General features: G+C 41.5%; 2 protein-coding genes across 3 annotated transcripts; one reads left to right on the top strand and one right to left on the bottom strand.

The window, feature by feature from the left end:
* Positions 1–424: 424 nt before the first annotated feature.
* On the top strand, positions 425–4,458 carry cUnh17orf75 (chromosome Un C17orf75 homolog). Of its 2 annotated transcripts, XM_079456650.1 has the most exons (10): positions 444–779; positions 1,373–1,447; positions 1,739–1,864; positions 1,972–2,102; positions 2,268–2,323; positions 2,435–2,554; positions 2,741–2,805; positions 2,884–3,023; positions 3,113–3,216; positions 3,346–4,458. In XM_079456650.1, the coding sequence occupies exons 1-10, from the start codon at positions 631–633 to the stop codon at positions 3,562–3,564; spliced, it is 1,185 nt and encodes a 394-aa protein (XP_079312776.1). In that variant the 5' UTR covers positions 444–630; the 3' UTR covers positions 3,565–4,458. The 2 variants fall into 2 exon arrangements, with proteins under 2 accessions (XP_079312777.1, XP_079312776.1); XM_079456651.1 differs by lacking the exon at positions 1,373–1,447 and having other exon boundaries at positions 425–779; positions 1,972–2,100; positions 2,266–2,323.
* Positions 4,329–9,909, bottom strand: LOC306894258 (sterile alpha motif domain-containing protein 9-like). Its single transcript, XM_079456649.1, has 3 exons — positions 9,792–9,909; positions 9,635–9,689; positions 4,329–9,471 (listed from the first exon to the last, which is right to left on the bottom strand). Exons 2-3 carry the CDS (start codon positions 9,636–9,638, stop codon positions 4,931–4,933), a joined length of 4,545 nt encoding a protein of 1,514 aa, XP_079312775.1. The 5' UTR covers positions 9,639–9,689; positions 9,792–9,909; the 3' UTR covers positions 4,329–4,930.
* Between the last annotated feature and the right edge of the window lie 12,713 nt (positions 9,910–22,622).

Below are 22,622 nucleotides of genomic sequence, written 5' to 3'. Positions count from 1 at the left end.
GCCCCACCATATACAGCCTCCTCTCCTTCTTCACTTGCCCCACTTGTCCCAAAGCATCCGTCAAAACTTTGACAAGTCCTTGTGGATCGTTGGTAGGGCTTATAGAGTAGTTTGACAGCTTTGGTCCCTCTCTGTCGGGCCTCTCATAGAATATGAGCTGTCCACTTCCATCCTGAAAGTCTCTGAGTTTCAGTCGTCCTGCTGGGATTCTGAAAAACGTGTCCTGCTGGCCAATCAAAGTCCCATCGGATCCGCTCAGCTCCTTTGCACGCTCCGTGAGGTGACATAGATCACGCACGACTGCTTTAATTTCCACGTTTGACGGCATGTCTAACAAAAATACACGTACAGTAGACTACAGTGTGTATCAGGTGCGAATGGCACGCGGGAGTTTGGCGCGCTTGCGTAAAAGACTCGAGAGCGCATGCGCAGTGTCATTTGACCACTGCATGACGCATATCAACAGACACCTACTAGCATTTCGATGGATTCTGTATCTGTAACTAAATAATCACACAGATGCAGTGGGTTAACATATTTCAGTTAACTGACATATAGCATATAGTCATCGTAGCATATAATCCGTCCCAGATATAAGCGTCGACACTCTGCTTTCGGCTTCACAGAGAGATGTTTACATCACAAACATCCTCGTTTCAAGAGTCCATAGACGTGGATGAAAGAGATGGAGACTTCGACAACGAAGAGATCGCCGGATACAGCCAGAAAATACAACATATTAACAGTTACTATGCTATATATTACTACCAGAGCACAAGGTAAAGTGGCTTTCACTTATATGTAGTTTCCTTGCTGGAGATAATGTAAGATAACGTTTTGCTAAGCAAGCTTTCTAGGTGCAGTATTTTGCATTATGGAGGACGAACATGACTTCGGTATGTAACTCAGTAGGCTATAAATGTAGAAATACAGAAATAGTACAAACAAAAGATCATTTATGGGCATGTAGGAATACATTTAAATCAATAATTTAATTCTTCTAAATGTATATACAAAATGCATCTGTTTATACATTTGTTTCTATATTTAAACTTTTATTCATTTGTTTATTTATGCATTTTTAGTTATTTATTTCTTAAGTCGTTTTTCGTCTTCCACCGTGAACAAAGGTCAAACAATAAATATCTTTCGGTTGTATTTTATTATTGTCTTCATGGTGATGTTATTAATACGTCTTTTTAGTGATGTAATATATTCTTCTCTTTTTGATGAATCTATGTACTTGGTTTATGAATACTATGAACATCGTTTTTATAATGTTTATACATCCACCCTTGTGAGAATCCCGGGAGATTATTTATTTTGATACATCAACGTATTAAAGCATTGAGCGCATTATTGAACTACCCAGATCTGATGCTTCTGGAGAAAGTGTGGCGTGGAACCAGAGGAGATCAGACTCAACTACAAGTCAGGATGACTTTAGGTAAAGAGGGTCCTTCATCTGTCAGTCATTTGCTGACTTCAGTCTTGGCTTTGGTCACTCGGGATACCGTGTCTGTCTTTTCATCCTGTTGGCTTGTTCCATTATGATTTAGCTGATGTGTCTATAATCTCAATTCCCTGAACTCTGTTTTTCCGCTAGAGTGAATCTCTGCTGCTGGTTATGTGAACATCATTGCTTCATTAACTGCTTATCTGTCTGCTTGCTCACTTTTGTCCTTCCTTGTTGATATTGTGGCTGGTATGCTTTGTAACATATTTTTCACTTTTACAGTCTTACCCTATTGGACACCAGTTTGGCACCGGAGGCGGAGCCAGAACTGCGGAGCTATATCTCTCGCAGGTTGAGCAAGGGTGCTCTGCTGGGGGGTATGGGCAACATTGCCACTGTGGAACTAAGGTACCGCATATCTAGCTTGCACACTTTATATCAAAGTATTATTGCTCAATTTTGAAGGATTCAAATATTTGTAATTTTTGCATACGTGTTGTTTTTGTATTTTAAAGCATCCCTGAGCAAGCAGTGGGCTGCTACTGCTGTCTGTTGGAACAAGAGAAATCTCCTCAACAGCCTGAGGTGGATGGCAATGGCTGTGTGGTGTGTCTTCTTGGAGGATCCGAGAAGGGCCTGAATGCATATCCTTAAATTTTAAATGACTGATCGTCAAATGCAGAAATTGCCTAAACTGTTTGGTGATGTAAGTTTTAGATCTGAGCTAAATCTAAAAGTTGAAACAATGACGTAATATATAGATTACCTTTGCAATTCTCCCCATACTTTTCTTCCTTAACCCTACAAACATTTAGAATTGAGCTGGACAAGTATGTGCAGGGTCTGCAGGACAGTTTGACTCCAGAGGTGAGAAATTTTTTAAAACAACATACATTGTGACCTGAGTCCAGTACATAGTTGGTCATATACAGCATGTTGAGTAGGTGATATGACACTGTGGGTAACTCCTGGTAACAGATGGAGAATTTGGAGACAGATGTGAGACCTTACCTGAGCTGCTGGTATGAAGAGGCGGTGATGCATATTCACAGAGTGGTTCAACTGTTGCAACCAAATGTCGGCTACCTTCTGCATGCTGTAAGTCACGTCTACACCAAATGAATGATGAAAAGACAGATTTGAAAACAAAATAAACAGTGTGGCCAGGCCCTTGGAGGATAATGTTATTTTACCTGGGTTTGCATGGCTGGCTTGGGTTTTGGTCAGCATGACGAATGAGTGTACCATACTAGTCGATTACTGATAAGGAGTTTTTGTCTACAGGCTTTGAGTCACAAGCTTGTTGAAGTCACAGGGGCCGATGAAAGGACAAAAGCAGATGTAGCAAGGTAAGTGAAAGCTTTATATTTTCAGTGTTTAAACACTTACGTAGTTTGTAATTGTGAATTGTCATTGTTGTATGTTAGATTTATTAAAGCAGCAAGTCTGCAGGGTCTAGTCCAGGAGGACACCAGCACTGCTTCTATGTGTAATGTCATGTCAGAGGAATCCCACACCAATCTGATCATCGACTTCTCCACCACCCCACCTGCACTTACCAATGCAGGTCAGCATCATCCACTTCCCCGTCATTCCACAGTCTTTCTTCATTTATGTGTATGTTAATGTGATACTGTTGTATTGTGACTTCTACAGTCAGTAACCGGTTCTGTGATGACTGGATCCAGGCTTTCCTCAATGCTGCGGAACGCTTTAACCCTTTCCTCCTTCGCCAGATCCTGGAGAACTTCAAACTGAAGGTTTTTGTTTTGCTTGTGTATTACAGTTACTTACTGTTTTAAAACAGGCTTTCATGGTCGTGGGAAATCTTAAATTGTAGGTAATATTAAAATTGGTATTTTCTGCACCCACCATGTGTATTTATGCAGGCCATTCAGGACATGAACAACCTGAAGCGTTTTATTCGCCAGGCTGAAATGAGTCACTACGCGCTGTTTCGCTGCTGTCTCTTCCTTCAAAACTGTGGAAATGGGGATGTGCTGCTTCAGAACGCACGTGCCGAGCACAGCAACTTTCCTGAAGCCTGTGGAATCATTAACGTCCTAGAGGAGTTCCTCGGGGAGCAGGCACAGGGCACACTGCACTGACAACTCTAGGCCTCTGCCTCATCTGCCTGAGAGAATTTTGTAATCAGTCACCCTCTGAATTTCCTAATTCAGCCCCATTATTTCACCTGTGTGGTCATAGATGTGCAATTTCAAATTGAAAACACTAAATATAGTCCTTCTTTAGACATTCACAAGCAAAGGATTTTGCTGTGACATGCTGCTGTATGTTGCTTTGGATGCTTTAGTTTCACTGTGTTGTGAATAATTTGAAATTGATCTTGTAAAATGGACAAAGTCAAAATACTATGTGATCAAACTTTATTTAAAGTTAATTTGGAGTTCATTTTTTCTTTATCAATGTGTTAATATAGTACTACTGTTTAAATGTGATAACGTGTGATTATTTTATCTATGTGTATCAGTCATTGCATAGTGGATTTTTGAGAAAGCTTAGAAATTCAAATTTTCTAAAATGCTTTCAACAGTCCTGTATGTGAATTGCTAGCAAAGATCACATAATCCTGAAACTCTGCATGAGCCAATATCTACATGTAACATTCAATGAAGAAAACGACAAATCACAATGGAAATTACACACATCACATCAGTGTCTCATGTGTTCAATTCCTGAAAATCTATTTCTGATTTTGCTTAACTCTGGATAATTTGTTTCAGCAACATTTCATTCTGTCTGCACTTGTTGATTAAAAACTTGTTTAATGCATTAAGTCCATGTTTATACAGTTAACCTTGATTTATGACGGGCATTCAAGAATTAAACTACACAGACTGCTTTATAATATAATAGAATATCAAGACTTTAGAAATAAAGTCTTTTTTAGAAAAGTATTTTTTATTAATTTTCAACTTTAAATGTATTATTCCAACTGAAAGTCACCATTCAAATAAAGGACAAACATTTTTTTTCATACTAATCTACAGTAAGATCACATATTTTAAAGCTAATTATTGAAGTCAGAAAATCATGGAATCAAAAATAAACGATAATGCAATGTCAATAATAATTTAAATCCCATACACATAAAACATAAAGCTCCACTTCAAATTCCATATAAACATTGTAATAAAGATAAACAACTGGAATAATGTGAAGCGATGTATCTTCTGTAATTTTCCGCAACCATAGAATACAACAAGTGCCTTCCAACAGGTAAGGCTTTCTAAAACTATCCTTACGAAGTTCACTTATCTACATATCTCACAAGGATTATGTAGATAATTACAATGTCACAATGTTCTGTTCCAAAACAGAGGCAGATATATAAAAAACGTACACATTGTTAATAAATAAAAAATACACATTGTTATACATTTTAATCCCACAAATTGGCATATTTGGAACCAAAAATCTCTCTAAACTAATTTCTCCCTTTAAATAACAATTTTACTGTGAAACCTTGATGTCAAAAGCTACCACTCCATGAAAAGAAAACCCCAGGTAGAAAGTCATGTTTTCATTTGAACTTGGCAAAGATGCCGAAAAAAGTGGAATGACTCTGATATTGGTCTTAGATACCCTAATGAACAGATTTCCATTTTCAGTGTATCCATCAACTCTCTTTAGCAGTCTCACAACTTCTGGGTTTGTCCACGCCTCACCGCCCTGCCACTTGAGACGTCTCTCATTGAAGGTACCCTTGATGAATTTCTCAATTGTGGTCTTATGGACAATTTTATTGAGACCTCTTGCTTTTCCGAGAAAGAAGTGAGTTAAAATTCTACCTTTCCTCTGGGCAGTGGGATTAATTTCATAGTACCTGTGGAGTCTGCCTATTGCATTTGTGACAATGTCACTTTTTGTAGTAGAATGCTCTCCGCTTGTTAAATCCTCTGGCCAGAACAAAAGTGAGAGTAGAAAGTTTGCAGTCGCTGGTAATGGTATTCTTCTTTCTCTGCCAAAATGCCTGGTGAGCTCTTGAAGTTTTTCAATGGAAAGAAGTTTCTCAGAGCTAGGTGAGGCACAGCAAAGAGCGATTTGGCAAAACATGACGTTTATGAGCTCTGTCTTGTCAAGACCTTTAAGGTCAGCTGGAAAGAGACTTATTATGTTCTCAAGTCTTTCTCCAGCTCTTTGTCTCTTGCTATCAGAAAGCAGGTAAAGAATTGTTGTAACGTTACCACCTCCAAGTTGAAAAATTTTCATTTGTCTCATTAACGGAGAGACTGTGTCATTACCAACAGCCTCCTCCTTTTGAATGTCAACACTGAAAAACTTGGCATACACAGCACTTTTCCTTAGAAGCCATTTTCTCGGATTATTTATTTTCTCAGGCTCTCCTTCGTCCAACTCTTCCTCTTCCTCCGAACTGTGATTCTGAAAGCGAGCGAGATCCTCACAAATGCATTCGAGGGCAATTCTGATGCTGTTGTTGATTCCTTTCAAAAGGCCATGAAACTTCTGCCAAGGCTTCTGTACTTCCTCTGGTGTATAGTCAGTAAGTAGGTAATCCACCAGTTGTAACTTTCCCATTTTGGTAGCAAAAATGTCAACATATGACAGCAGCTCAAGCAATCGACATCCAATATCAACTTCTCCAAAGTAAGAATTATTTAAGCAGACTTTCTGTGACTGTGGACAGTTTTCTGAGGCTCTGAAAGCATCCATTCCCTTAAGAGCCGTATCAATTATATCAGTGATATCCTCTGGTTCAATGGGATCTTTTTCAAGAATAGCATCATGTTTGTGATAGAACCACTTTTTGTACACTTGTCCCACTGTGTCAAGGATGTATGTGTGTCGCGGTAGACGATACTTTGCACATTCAGCCCAAGTATGAGCTTCCTCAAACCTTTTATTTTCATTAAGAAGTCGTGCAAGTTGTTGTGCAACAAAAGCATCCTCTTTAAAACGCTCGTAAGCTACCTCTAAAAGGCCTATAGCTTTCTCTAGTGACTCTGTCTTCCACACATGCTCTATTAAGGGAGAAAACCAACTGTCATTCGGATCCCCTTTACTTTTCTTAGTTCGCTTGATAAACAGATCTCTGACAAACTTTTTAAATTCCTCCTGATCAAATCTGTGGTCAAACAGCACTTTGTTCTGAAGCAGATCCATAGCTATGGCACTCTGGGGCTGTTGGATTGATAGCTGCTTCAAAATCTCCTTAGCCACCAAATTATGAATGATCCTAAATGAGTCAATGTGTGTTTCACTAGATTTGAGCTGTATGAAAAAAAACCTAGCTTGTTCACTTAAATAATTTTCAAATGCATGGTGTCGAACTTCTTCCATTTGAATCCCTAAACGTAAGAATGCCTCACAGTGGGATAAAGAAAGATAAGAGTTCTGAATATGGCTGTTTAGTAGTGCCACAAATTTGATCAGCTGTGTCTGAGAACATGAATGGTCAATTCCCTTCAACAGGTTCCCAACACAGCCTGTGATATAAGAGGGCTGAAACTCTTTGCTCATGAGTACAAATGTGAGTATAAACTCTGGTTCAAACTTTGGCTTGAGATTTTCGGATTTCTTTGAGAAAAGTTTCTTTTCTTCAGATGACAGCTTGTGTGTAACTGCAACGGTGCGTAAAGGTAACGCTTTACACATATTTTCTGGATCAAGAGACCTTTTACAGCACAGAATAATGAAACGCAGTGTTGAGGAACTTATCTTCAGTGTTGTTACTGCATTGCTTAATTCTCGTCTGAGGTCATCCTGATACTCTGTATTGCAATCCTCCAGCAACAAGAGGACAGGTAAACAGGAATTCTTGTCAACTTCCTTATAATTCTGAAGCAGTACAGCATGTTCACACACAGTTGTTGGCTGATATGATTGCTTAACCATAGCACATCGTATCTTCTTCCTCCAATTCCAGAGAATCTGTCGAGCAACTGTGCTTCCACCACTGCCAGGATGATGATATATGTTGATGTTTTCAATTGACCTTTTCGATGTGCTACTTAAAACAAGATCTTCTAACATTTTGTTAATGTCCTCATATGCATCACGCTTGATAACCTCCCCACACTGATTTTTGTCAGCCAGCCACAAATTCATCCAATCAAGTTTTCCTCCCTGGTAGAAGTATTGTTCAATTTTGTTTATTTGTTCTTGCTCCATTATATCTTCATTTGTTTCATCACACTGGTCCACACTGACTACTTCTAAGGAGAACATGTTATCCTCATCAACATGTTTTAAAAAGCATACTCCTTTATTTGACACAGGTATACTTCTTTTATGTTGACTACATGTGAGCTGAATGCTTTGAATTGTGGCATCTACATGACTTATTGGCATTCCAACTACACTGTTTTGTTCAAGTGCATCCAGCGAACAAGACACTTGGGCAAGACTTGCCCATTTCTTATAATTCTCCATTGACTCTGAGATGATGACTATGTCTTCCTGTCCACTCATTTCTGCATAGAATTCATGAAATGTGTCAACAAGGGGTTGTTCAACTTCAGAAGTGAGAATGAACAGCACCACAAATGATCCTTTAGGGAGAATTTCATTGCAGATAACAGATACTGCTCTTTTCAGTAGTTTCTTCTTGTTTTTGATCCACGTCCTTTCATCACATGGACTCTCATCTCCATTGTAATCACTTCGGCCATTGCAGAAAATCCAGCTTGTTCTTTCATAGAGCTGTAACTTCTTAATAAAGTCAGTTATGCTCTCCCTATGATCATAATCATGGAGGAAGTGAAGGTTAACTGCCTGGTGCTCTTGGAAATTATGACAAAATCCAGATAATTTGGAGTCAGGATCGAAGTCAAAGACAGAAAAGATATTCATGTGGGCAAGGAATTTTATGTTTTGGAGGTGTTCTTGATCAAATCTGTTTGACACAATAATGTAACGCAATGTGTTGTCCATGCATTTCTTTCCACGTGTTAGAAGCACACAGAGTTTTCTTCCCAAGTCTTCTTTAACATGTACCTGTGCCTGGTTCTGGTCATTTTCTTCCCATTCTCTTTTTTGGTCAAGGTCTATGAGTGCTTGAACAAAACTGACAAGTTCATCTTCAGTTATACGTGGCGTGTTAGGTCCTACTCTATGATAAAAAGCTTTTTGCTCATATTCAACTTTTTTGGTTTTCTCATTGAACTTTGGAATACGTGCACTATATAAATTTCCCCTCACAATATTCACCATAGGAACTACATCAACTTCCACGATCCAATTTTGGGTCTGATCATCTTTATCAATTACTGGAACGAATTTTGGAGGCTTGATACACTTTCTGGCATCAGAGTTCTTTGTTGGAAAACAATGTTCAATATAGTCTAATGCATCTTCAAAGTCCTCTCTGTCTTTAATGGGAATTCCAATAATCTCTCCGTGTTTGTGAGATGTTTTTGTCTTGTCCATGACCCCAAAGTGGATTGTGCCATTTGCACGCATATTCATGCATGCACATGCAAATCGAATAACTTCACTGGCAAATTTGACCTTCAGTTTTCTTGATTCCAATTTACTCGCATTTTCCAGAGATTTATACTCATGACATGGAGTGATCAATTTGTTTATCCCTGTCTCCGGTGGAAGTATGGCATTCTTTTTGTAGCAGAAGTATGCATCGTTGTCATCAAATTTTCGATACCCACTTGGTGTCAAAAACACAGGTGTTGCAGAGTCATCACTAACTGACAATGTTTCTTCCAGTTTAGTTACACCATTGCAAGGATCAGCTTTAGGTTCTGCATGCTCTCTGCCTTCAGCAAGATAGGAAGTATTTTGTTGTATTTTTGACTTGTCCTGCTGTAAAAGCTCATCTCTTTTCCGTAGCAACAGATGTATTTGGCCACCTTGCAAACCAATTTCATGCAAATACGATTTTTCAATTGTTAGAAGAACAGGTCCTGTTACTTCTTCTTTCTCAAGTTTCTCTATGTACTCTAGTTTTAGTCCAATTGTCTGTAGCCATGAGCTAACATGGGTTTCATTCCAGTTTAGACATGGTATGGATTGGTATTCTAGGAGGAACATGAGCAATATATTAGCTTTGAAACAACACAAGACAATGTAATTACATTTACATTTGTAATTAAAATTATGTAATTAAAACCAATTGATTTATTTAAAAATTGTGGGTAAAAGGATTGTGACATGTTTTTCTTTGTGAACTATTTTACTCACCCATTCTGAAGAGGTCATGCAATGAATCTTTTATGAAAGTTGTGTGCCATTACCCCTGAAACAAAGTATACAAAACAAAGTATTTTTGTCTTTTTCTGTGTTTACATACTACTAAACACAAGTACTGTGTCACCATTCAATTAAATGCAATGACTACCTTGCTATAAGCTTGTTGTGAACTGTAGGCTTAGGCTATATTCTTTCTTTCAAAATTGTCTTATCAACCTGAAAAAGAAAAGCAAACATTTACTGGTTCTTGTTGAACTCTACGTTTCTTTCTGCACTTGGATCACTCTTCAAGCTGACTATAGTAAAACTATACAGTAGGATGTTGAAGCAAGAATCTGGCGTGCTCCATTCCTTCTGACAAAACAGCAACTGAACACAGCCAGCTCGGAATCATGATAATCATGGAATTATCAAATTTCTGAGAGCAGGCAGCATAAAGTTTTTTTTACTTCTGTGTAGAACCTACGCCGTAGGCAACGCGCCGGTTTTCGTTTATACTGTGCTTGGTTTCCGCATGGACACGCAATGGCCACTAGGTGTAAGTGTCCACAGGCATATTTCTTGTGCAACCAAGGCAAGAGCTGAGGAAGAACGGTTCGTTGTGTACCGTACAGCTGTGTCCCAATTCGGGGGCTGCAACCTTCTAATGTCGCGGACTTAAAAACAAGAACTTTTTCTTCAAAGCACGCAGCCTCAAAAGTCCAAGAACTGTACTGAAATAAGACGTTCTTGCCTCTCAGAGGATTTCCTAATTGCGTCAAGCAGAGAAGTTTCTGACTTTTTAAACAAATGCATAGCCAGAAATATGATATTTTATTTTAGAGAATATGGCACGTTTATGTAGATTTAAACAGCCCAACAGTATATTACATTAACCAACCTTAGAAATGTGAAACACAATAATGCATCCATAATGTTAATTAACAACATCGCTGTTAAACGTATTGCAATCTTATACATTTTATCACGGTATTGACTACCTGAATTGTTTTATTTGGAGGTATACGGTTTTGTACGTGATGACGTTACGTTTTTATGCTACTAAATTGAGAGAGCAGTGAACGTCCCGGGTTACTTGGCTGTAACCCTGTTCCCTGAAAAAGCGGGAACGAGATGCTGCGTTTCAAACGCTATGGGAGAACGTCTTTGTTCGACCGGTTGTGAAGCACGTGTGTCAAACACGCCAAAAATTATTTTGGCTTTAAATAACCTCGGCAGGTAATTTGGTTAATTACACCAACACCTGCAGGTTATAAATACGCGTGGCGCGAACGCGTCTTCAGGTTCCAATTTTGTCTGAAAGGACGTCCGGCATGCCTACAGTGCGGCATTGAGGCGCAGCATCTCGTTCCCGCTTTTTCAGGGAACAGGGTTACAGCCAAGTAACCCGAGACGTTCCCTATCAAAAGCTACTCTCGATGCTGCGTTTCAAATGCTATGGGAACGAGAATACCAACGCCGCCGCACTGGAGGTGTCTGGACCACCCAAGGTTGTGTGGTATGTGTGCACAAGCCAAGAGGCATCAGACGTGACTCTGGGATGTAGACTCCAGGACATGTGAGCCTGGAGTAGCGTGGACATCCAGACTATAAAATCTGACAAATGTGTGCGGAGAGGACCAGCCCGCCGCATCACACACTTGCTGCAAGGGGACACCTCTTGCTAAGGCCATTGAAGATGAAACCCCCCTTGTTGAATGAGCTCTGACACCTAGAGGTGAAGCTTGACCGGGCGCCTCATAGGCCAGAGCAATAGCATCCCTTACCCAATGTGACATTGTTTGCCTGGTGGCAGCCGCCCCTTTGTTGCGGCTCCCATAACATATGAAAAGCTGCTCGGATTTACGCCACTGGCTAGGGCGGTGGATGTAATTCCGAAGAGCACGTACTGGACACAGTAGGTGTAATCGTTCCTGCTCCAACATCATGAACTGCGGAGGACAGAAGGCCTCAAGAACAACCGGATGCACGGTGGAGAACGGAACTTTAGGCAGATAACTCGGATGAGGATGCAGAATAGCTTTGACCATCCCAGGGGCAAAAATTAAACAGGACGGCGAGGTTGAGAGCGCCTGCAAATCTCCAATTCTCTTAAGAGAGGTGATTGCCATTAGAAAAAACATTTTAACAGTCAGAAGCTTGATATGTGCTGACTCCATAGGTTCAAAAGGGGCGCTTATCAGACCCTCGAGCACTATTGCTAAGTCCCATGGTGGAACAGTCCGTCTAGAAGGAGGTATCAGCCGCCTCGCTCCACGAATAAAGCGGGCGACTGAAGGGTGTTTTCCCACGGAAACCCCATCAATCAGGGCGTGGCAAGCCAAAATGGCAGCCACATAAACCCTGAGAGTACCGGGGCTTGTTCCTGAGGACAGTTGCTCTTGCAGAAACTCCAACACTGAAACAATCTGGCAGTGAATAGGGTCTGCATGGTGAACTATGCACCATCTGTCAAATACGCTCCATCTAAGAGCGTAGCTCCTTCTAGTGGAGGGAGATCTAGCACTTAGAATAGTCTCTACTATTTCAGGCGGAAGCCCAGCACCTCTCAGCTGGTCCCCTTCAGGGGCCAGGCATGGAGATTCCAACGCTTTTGACGGGGGTGAAGTATCGTCCCGTGTGCTTGAGACAGGAGATCCCTCCTGACTGTGATCGCTCATGGTGTGTTGTCGAGGAGGGATACCAGGTCCGAAACCCAGATTCTGGTTGGTCAACGGGGAGCTATCATTAAGAGGCGAGACCCCTGTTGACGGACCTTCTCTAGGACTCCCGGGAGCAGAGCTATCGGAGGAATCGCGTCCAGACCCAGGGGAGCTGGATGACTCAGAGAGAAGTAAGGGGGACATTGTGCTGTCTCCTGTGTAGCAAAGAGGTCCACCTCTGCTTCGTAAAATCTTTCCCAGATTTGTCTGATTATCTCGGGGTGGAGTTTCCATTCCCCGTTCTTCACAGCTTGTCTGGACAGCAAGTCTGCTCCCAAATTCATATGCCCCGGGATGTGAATCGCTCTGAGGTACAGGAATCTGCCCTCTGCCCAGGGCAGGATCTGCTGGGCCAATTTGTTGAGGTGGCGCGACCGCAGCCCACCCTGGGGATTTATGTACGAGACTACTTACGTCTTGTCCCCCCGCACTAGGACATGGTAGCCTCGTAACTGCCGGAGAAAGTATTTCAAGGCCAGAAATACAGCCATCATTCTGAGGCAATTAATGAGAGTGGGACCTAAAGTCAAAAACCGAGGTCTGAACCACATAGGAAGGGTGCGAAGCCCCTGGCGTGTCACCCTTGTATGCCTCTGGGGGTTGGCCCTCGGATGAAACCCCCTGGCTTTGAGCCACAACTGAAATGGTCTCATAGGCAGGAGGCCCAGAGTTATTACTGTAGAAGCCACTGCCATGAGACCTAGAACTCTTTGAAAGTGATGATTTGTCACTTTCTGGCCTAGCCTGACGCTCCTCATGGTGCTCTGTATGGATTCGACACGTGCAGGTGACAGTTGTGCATGCATTGCGATCGAGTCCTGTATAATCCCCAAATCCGTTGTATTTTGTGTAGGGGAAAGAACGATCTTTTTGACATTGAGTCTTAACCAGAGAGTCTCAAGATGAACTAGGAAGACATCCTGATGTCGAAGCGCTAGCTCCAGAGACTGAGCTAAACTCAGCCAGTTGTCTATGTAATTCAAAATGCGGATGCCCTGGAATCGCAGAGGAACCAGAGCTACATCCATGCACTTTGTGTATGTGCGGGGTGACAAGGCTAGGCCGAATGGAAGAACCCGATACTGGTAAGCTTCTCCCCCGAAAGCGAACCTCAGGAATTTCCTGTGTTGTGGCAAGATCTCTATGTGAGAGTATGCGTGTTTGAGATCCTTCGTCACGAACCAGTCGTGACACTGAATTTGAGACACAATCATCTTGATTGTCAACATTTTGAACTTGTGTGTCTTTAGGTAGCGGTTCAATCCGCAAAGATCTAGAATTGGACGCAACCCCCCATCCATCTTGGGAACTAGACAATACCGGCTGTAGTAGCCTGACACTCTGTCTGATAGGGGAACACGTTTTATGGCCCCTTTGTACAGCAGAGCTTGTAATTCTAGAGATATCAATGTTGACACCTCGTCTAGTTAGGGGGATGCCAGAAATTTGGCATCCTGAATCGTGGCAGATGACCGAACATTTAACATTTTTGAGACCGCTAATCTCGAAACGGCCCTGTGAGGGTGCCAAAGAGGAGCCTCTAATTTCTCTTGGAATATTAAGCACCCCTCCCTGGGGGGAGACACCTGAGGTGGCCTGAGGGCCATGGTGGGACGCTCCCCTGCCCTTTTGAGAGGGGGAGGCGCGATACGCCACACTCTGTTTGATGACTTCACGCCTCCGGTAGACCGGATCCACCCGAGACTGTGTGTCTGGTCGGGACTGGGGAACTAGTCTAGAGTGGGTGGCCGACACTCCAGACGCTTGGGCACGATGGGGGAGATACCTCACAAAAGCCTCCTTGTGGCGTTTCGCCTCCCGTAACCTGGTGACAACGGTGTTCGAAGGCGAGATCGGGGCATCTAGGAGTAACGCACGGTCGCGGTCCTTGATGCCCGTGAGGTTCAGCCACAGGTTTCTCTCCGTGGTCACTAAAGCAGCCATAGAACGGCCGATTGCACGGGCCGTCTGCTTGGTTGCACGGAGGGACAAATCTGTAGCCCGGCTTAATTCTGTGAACAGCGTTTTGTCAATCACCGCATCAGTGCTCACGTCGTGCAGCAAATCAGCCTGGTATGCCTGCAGAACCGCCATGGTGTGCAGTGCAGCACCAGCCTGACCGGCTGCCTGAAAAGCCTTCCCCACCAGCGCAGATGTAATCTCGTCCACTTGGCCACCCGACAGATACCTGTCATCTAGTTTTGAGTGCTTGTGGGTCTCTTTTTCCTGCGGCCAGTCGAGTTTGAGGCGGTTGACTGCATTCGTCACCGCCCCGAAAAGCTCATCTAACGCCTTTGCATCGCGAGAGGAACCCCCCGAGGCGGCGCTCTCTATGCACGCAGAAACAAGGGATGCCTCGTCCTCTGCCCGATCCGAAGAAGTGCCGGGGCACGCTTCGGAAGCGGACGAGAGGGTGTCGCGGCTCGGCGAGTGCACAGGAGAAACGGCTTCCGTCTCCCGTGCCTCGGCTAAACCAAACCGCGAACCCCAGCTCGGGAGAGAGGTGGCTCGGCCGCTCTTGAGAGAACGCCGAGCAAGGAGAACTCGAATGTCAAACATATCGCAGAGCAGCAGTGGCTCGCCCATAGAGGGCGCTGGGGTGCCGACCTCCCTGACAGTTTTTTATTTGTATTTGTATTTTTTAAAAATAGTTTTTTTTTATAATCTCTCATTTTGAAAAATAATCTGTGTTAATTACATGATATTAATGGTTTTACTTTAGAATGTGTTTAGAACTCTCCAGAATGATATTTGCATGTTGGTGTAGTAGTAGTAGCCAATAGGCTGTCTTCCCTGGGCTCCAGTTCGCTCAGCCCTACAGTGCTGGAATTTAAGCCAATGGTTGTCTAATTTTAAGGTTTAGGGGCTCTGAAAACAGCGCCCGTAGTACCAAGATTAGAGCAGTGCACGACGGGACACTTACCTCAGAGCGGAGTGCGAGTGCAGTATGGCGGCGCCGGCGACGTTGAATAGCATTAATGCAGTCGTGGGAGTTAATCTTGCCCCATATTCAGTTAAATCTCTACACCTGTATCCATTCGAAAGAAGAACATTAGCGGAAAAACTAATTGTAAAAGAACTCGGACCAGACAAGCCAGAAGTGAATATAACCCAACAGGTGCGAGAAAAGGAGAAAACCTAAAAGAGAACCTTTTCCCGAGGTTGGTTCGATCGAAAGGTTTGGCTTACTAGCTGTGGTTACGCCAATGCAATCTTTTGCTTCCCTTGCTTATGGTTTAAAACAAGTGCTTGTGATAACTCGTGGACACAGACAGGGGTGACAGACCTGAAACATATGTCAGAACGCATTAAGAAACATGAACGGGCAAGAGTGCATATGGACAACTCTGTGAAGCTAGCCATGCTAGGCTGAATTAGCATAGCCACACAGCTAGATAAGGGACACCGCATTGCCATAAGAAGGCACAACGAGGAGGTGGACAGGAATCGGCATATTTTGTCAAAGATCATTGATGCCGTGAAATTTTGTGGTGCCTTTGAACTTGCTTTGCGTGGTCACAATGAGAGTGACGCATCAGAAACCCCTGGCATTTTCCTGGGTCTAATTGATCTTATGGCCTCAATCGACCATGAGTTGGAGGTGCACCTGGAGAACGCCACTGTTTTTAAAGGCACTTCACTCAGTTCAATTAATATTGTCTTTTTAGACCATTGGTATTGACTGGTTTGAGTTCTTTTATTGGTATAGACAAGGGACATGGACTAAAATGCACCAGAATGCAGGAAATCACATCTATGAAATTAAAAAAAATCTGGGGGAGGATCCCCCCAGATGCCCACACACACACAAACAGCTCCACCTAAAATATTTTTCACCAGCCGCCACTGTCGCAGAGTTCGCATTCTCCCTCTAGCCCCCAGATAGCATGATCAACCCACAAACACTCAAAACTGAATTTATGTCTGTCCAGCTCATCAAGAAACCTCTGACAAGGAGGCACGCATTTACGCTCTGGACTAGACATTACTCTCTTAGACATTACTCTCTTTATATATATATAATATATTTGTATTAGGCCTACTCCTTTTTGCTATATAGAGCTAAATAGATGTAGTGCTTAGAACCTATATGCAACGAGCCGTACTTTGCGGTACCATATGTCTAAACGCTTTCGCTATATAAAACACACAAAGCGGTCCTTGAAGACAAAAGAACCGGAAGACGAGTTCGCGCCACGCGTATTTATAACCTGCAGGTGTTGGTGTAATTAACCAAATTACCTGCCGAGGTTATTTAAAGCCAAAATAATTTTTTGGCGTGTTTGACACACGTGCTTCACAACCGGTCGAACAAAGACGTTCTCCCATAGCGTTTGAAACGCAGTATCGAGGGTAGCCTTTGATAGGGAACTCATGTTATGATCAAGTGAAGCTTGCGAAATAAAAATGCAGCTGAAAGGATAAACAGCACTGAGCGTTTCGTTACCGCCAGTGAATGTGAATTGCGCCCTCGGATGCTCAGCAATCACATATAATATTGAAACACTGAAATTGACCGTTTTTGTGAATTAGGGGAAAGTGGGGTGAGTTGTGCCTTTGGGGAGAATACGCTGGGGTAAATTGTGCCAGTGATTTCTGAAGTAAAACAGAACATTCTAATGTTGTGAACTGTAGTGCTATATGAAAGCAAGACAAATGAAATACAAAATTGATCATTTAAGGTTTATTTAGATATTGTCACCTTATTAAACTGTTGGAATAAGTCATATTTTGTAGTTTTTGGGAAAACACAAAAAATGTAATACACAATAGGCCTAGCTATCTTGTCTATTCCTTAACATCCCACTTCTCAATGCTGCAGGGGAATATAAACTTCTGCTTCCTTCTGGCTGTACCTGTTTATGGGGTGTGGGTAGTTCCTTGAGCACATCACCTCTAGGGATGACTTCTTCATAATTCTTTTTAAATGTAAAGATGGAGTTTCCATCCACAGACTTCTTACAACTTTGCCTTTTTTTGCTCATGTATCCACCCTCAACCTTCTCCACCAATCCAACGTAGTTATAGGATTTGGTTTACCTGCAATGCTGGAGATGTCACTCTCTACTGTAGACAGTCGCTTTCTTTTTGAGTTTGGTTGGTTTGGACACTTTCAGAGCCCCTCTCTTCTAATTTTCATTCATTTTCGGTTTTTCAGCCCTATTATTTTCGCTGTTGTGTGTGTATGTCAAATAGTTGAAGTGCTAAAATGTAAGAGTACAATGTACAATTACAAATTAATAATATGTTGAAAATAATCATAAGTGGGGGTGAGTTATACCACTGGCACAACTTAACCCAGGCCCTTTGGCACAAATCACCCCACACCCACAAGTTTGAAAACTAGCATGATCCAGCATTGAAAAGCTAACATCATGCTTACTGTATATAAACATTGTGTAGCCTGCTATAGCACTTAAACATGTGTGAAATGTTTTTCCAACTTGTCTATAATTGTTCAGACACTACAATCAAAAAACCTTGATCATAGAAATTTTACTTTAAAAGACAAAATACAGATTTTTGAGCTAAAATGTGCTTACTTCTCATGCCATGTGTCTCTCTTCTTTGGAGGATGAGTAAAATTGATGGCTTTTCAAAATTATGTGGTCACATGACCAATTTCTTCTATGGTTTTCCAAAAACAAGGGGTGGAACTACTTCCCCCCTGGCACAAACCACCCCACTCTCCCCTACATAGCTTACTTTATTTAACTAAAGATTTGAATCATTATTTAATTTTTTAAGCCATTACAATGCGCAATGAATCCCGGGATTCAACGCCGCTGTGAATGATAAATTCGTTATATCCGCGGAAATAAGGTTGCATTTTGGGGCTGCATTTGAAGCAACTGAATCGGGACCGATCACCAGCCTTCAGGTGCGCTGCTGTGACACCGTCGGTTTTAAAATGTAGGTATGATAACAAAATTCCCAAACACCCCTAAACTCAAGAAATGGCAAATGGATCACATTTCTAGACAGAGCTGAAAATTCCCTTTACGACGACACCTGACTTGTGAAAATCAGTTGAGGATTGCGAAAGTTATGATATTTATAATAACGGGGAATATATAAAAAGAGTAAACATTAACTACAATAGAAGTCATGTGATCGAAAATGCTTATTATTAAATACAGAGGATGTTTTTTTAGAACGACGCCTGTAGGCCTACAATCGCTAATCAACGCAGATGTGACTACCCAATTTTTAGTAAAATACTTTCTCCTCTATGGATTTCGATTAAATTTCGTCAGTACCAAGATAAAAGCTTTGTATTTATTTCCACATAGGCTATCTTTCAGCAGTGTCCAAAGCTTAGATGAAGCCCGCCGATCGGTGAAAGCCACGCAAATCTTCCAAAAATTGCGTTGATCTGAAATCACCTTAGAAATGAAATGCCGAAGTTTCCAACGCTGCAGGGGTTTGCACTCGATGTAGTTACCATCGTATTCAGGAAAAACATACTCTCACCAGGCGACCAGAAGTAGATATTAAAAGACGCGCACATTTCAGTACTACGCAGTTTGGAACACATTGTTGACACAGACTGTTCATCGCGAGTGGTTGCCATGCCGTCATACCTCTAAAATGCAGCCCTCAAAGAAAAACGTGGATGGGTATTCATTCACACAGCATCTGATAACAAGCGTCTCAATGGGTAATTTAGTAATCTAGATTAGATATGACCAAAAACGTTTTCATTTATTGTATTTAAGTGATTGTAAAACATGCTTACAACAAACAATGTTCTTTTATACTTTACATTTATATATGTAGCCTACTTCTTACTCCAGAAGATAGGAATATACACAATATTGTTTAAAAAACAAGTTGTATATATATATATATATATATATATATAAAACCCATCAATATTCAGGAAGAGCAAGTAGGCCTACTCACGAGTCCTCATGATAAAAATAGTTGAGGAAAGCATAAGGCTTGCTTTTAAATGGAAAGGCAGATAGGACGCAATTAAAACAATAATCATGTAAAATAATTCTCTGAAAAATTCAAATGACTTTCTAAAAGCAATGTAAAGTTATACGTAATACTTCCTGCATTTCTGAATGTGTAGATTTTCTGATCTCTCTCTCTCTCTCTCTCTCTCTCTCTCTCTCTCTCTCTATCTCTATCTCTATCTCTATCTCTCTGAGTGAGTGTTTGCGTGTGCGTGACAACGCTTCTGTGCTTTGACTAGTAGTAAGTGTGGGTATTTGGACAAAACTTAGTTTTCCCTTTTTCTAAACTTCTAGGTGGTGATGGGAAAAAACGAAACTTTCCAAAGCATTGAATAAATTGAACCAACTCATCTACTGCACTGTAACTGTAATAACTGCATCTATTAACTTTATGAGAAAATGCTTTGTCTTTGAGATTAAAACGCCTTATCAATTTGGTATTTTAATTAGTTAAAAAGTGAAAGTGAAAGTGAAAGTGAAAGTGACCTATTTGTCAGTTATGGAGAACCATACCTGAAATTTGCCCTCTGCATTTAACCCATCCAGAGAGTAGTGAACACACGCACAGCAAGTGGTGAACACACATACACCCGGAGCAGTGGGCAGCTATCACTGCAGCGCCCGGGGAGCAAGTAGGGGTAAGGTGCCTTGCTCAAGGGCACCTCAGTCGTTACCTGCCGGCCCTGAGGATCGAACTGGCAACCTTCTGGTCACGAGTCCGACTCTCTAACCATTAGGCCACGACTTATCAGTTATAATCATCACAGTTAAAATAAATAACCATTTGAAATATATCAGTCTGCGTGTAATGAATTCATATAATTTACAAGTTTCACTTTTTTAATGGAGATAGTGAAATGCATCAACTTTTTGATGATATTCTAATGATATGACCAGCACCTATGGTTTCCGTAAGCCTGCCATCTAGTGGTAGTTCTTATTTTCTGCACGGTTGCGCATGGATCTGCAGTTGCGTGTGTGTGGATTGTCCAATGCAAAACCGCGTAAAGAAAGTCTCAAAATCCAAATGAACCGAACAGGATGTATGAACGCGCGTCACAGGATCCACAAATGCACAACTTCTCATTGGTATGCGCAAAATCAGTATACATGAACACAAAATAAAACACTGCAATCACAAATCTGCCTTTATTTGTACAAATCGCTTCGTGTTTATTCAAATCTAAATTTCACAGAATCAAATCATAAGGCATTTGTTTGTGAATCGTAAAATACAAATGAAACGTGTATCACGTTCACGGATGACTGTGCGTGCATTTGTTAATCATTTTAAGTCGAAATTCATCCCATACAGACAGACCCCTCTCCCCGTGGGGGATGTGGGTTTTTTAACACCCACACTCCTTCCGGTGAGAGTGTTCAACACCCACACTTTTTCTGCAGTTATTCCGCAGTTTTGCACTACAGTCACTCACTCTTCCGTTCTCAGAGAAAGCCAAATCAGGCTGTCGGGGTTGTATTTGCTATAACAAACGCCTCGCTATACATTATACGTTTATTACATGACTTTTCATGGACTGCGCTCCATTCAGCTTAAACATTCCCAAGAAACTCCAGGACACAGAGGATTAAGTTTACTGAGACTATTGTGAAACTGTAATACAATACAAATTAAATATATATTAATATTAAGTACAAATACAAAGTAACAGAAAGAACAACGCGGATCATCTACACAGCGGTAATAAACATAAAGCTAACTTAGCTGTCTCAAGATAGTTACAAGAGATTAAAATAGGCACTGTTAAATATTCCACGATAGGAAATACTCACAGATGTTGCTTTAGCAAAAAAGGATAGGAAAAGCGATCGCCGGAGAAACGGGCAACTGGTAGAGCTCGCACACTGCTGCAACTGACTACCGCACAGCGATCTACTTCCTGAATGATGCACCTGTATTACGTCGCTATAGTAACAAGATAAACAGATCGCGCTAAACTGTTCAAACAAAATACCCGCGACATGACATGACTACTGTAACAATCACCAGCTGGAGTGCCCTTGAAAACCACCAGAGGGCACTCCACATCAAACTTATCATTCACTCACAAACTACATCTCCCATAACACACTTCCCGGACTCATCATCACTGATTACATTCACCTGTATCTCATCACCCTGTTAATCTCACTCTATATATACCATGTGCACTTATTCACACACTGCGAAGTCTTGTTTAGCCTGTCTGACATTTCCGAGCGATTTCCCTGTGTTTGTTCCTGCCGTGTTTGATCTTGGACTGTTTGTTATCTGATTCTCTGCTGCCTGCCCCGACCTCTGCCTGTTACCGTTTCTGATTTTGGATACACCCTGACATACCTGACGCTGTTGTTGATCACTGCCTGTTTGACCATTCTTTGAAATAAAGCTGCATTTGGATCTGACCTGCCTGTCTCGGAGCAGTTTCATGACAACTACCTACCAAATAAATCAATAATTTGACACAAAATGTTGATTTAAAAAGGATTATATTGCCTGAGTGAACAGAACTGTGTCCATAGCAACGCTCTGTTTTTCTGGCAGTGGTGTGTTATACTTCGCAGTTGTCTTAACAGGCCGCAGTAATTTTAAGCCAAAATGAGCGTCAACCTTTAACAAATTGTAACAGAAGCAAACTCAACTGATTTTGTAGCCTCAACATGTCCTGAGTAAGGGAAAAAAGCCCAGAAGAATTATTAAACTATTTGTGATTCTTTAGTCTAATGTTGTGAATTTTCACCACAGAGTTTAGATTTGTTTGGTGTGTTCCGAGTGTGTTTTTATACTTTTCTAGTATCACTCATGTAAATCGGAAGCTTTTTATATCTTGTGTTACATTTTGTACCCCTCTGTCGTTGTATCCATCGTTTTGTTTCTGTTAATAAACAAATCACACCCATCCCCCTCACTTTTGAAAAGCTTGCTATGCCCCTGCATTTGTTTGTCATTAAATATGTTGAAGTTAAATACTAATGGGGTTGCAGGATTCAGAAATGTTTGTGTTGTGGTGTTTAAATCAAGTGCTTTGTGCTGTGGTGGAGAATGCTGTGGTGATGTGAGGTTGGAGGTTTGGTACTTTGTCATTTAATAAATGTATGTGTTTAAACTATAATCTCGATCTCATTTATTCAGCACAACTGTGTAGAAGTAATAATAGTAATAATTTCAATAAACATAATACTGCACTGAACTGCTTAGTCAGAAATAGTATTAGTTTGTCTTTTTTTACATGTTTTCAAATGGCCATGATTAAGTCTTATAAAACTATGAATGAGTGGTTTGAACAGTTTATGTTTGAGTTGTTTCATTTA

The sequence above is a fragment of the Barbatula barbatula genome, assembly GCF_947034865.1.
Source record: "Barbatula barbatula genome assembly, chromosome: 5".
NCBI lineage: Eukaryota > Metazoa > Chordata > Actinopteri > Cypriniformes > Nemacheilidae > Barbatula > Barbatula barbatula.
This window is presented reverse-complemented; position numbering and strand designations above follow the sequence as displayed.

Bases quoted from the DNA above. Each gene is read 5' to 3' on its own strand.
- cUnh17orf75 (XM_079456650.1), top strand. From the start codon at position 631: ATGTTTACATCACAAACATCCTCGTTTCAAGAGTCCATAGACGTGGAT. The intron at 2,103-2,267 runs ATCCTTAAATTT...CCCTACAAACAT, and splicing joins CGAGAAGGGCCTGAATGCAT to TTAGAATTGAGCTGGACAAG. The intron at 2,324-2,434 runs GTGAGAAATTTT...TCCTGGTAACAG, and splicing joins AGGACAGTTTGACTCCAGAG to ATGGAGAATTTGGAGACAGA.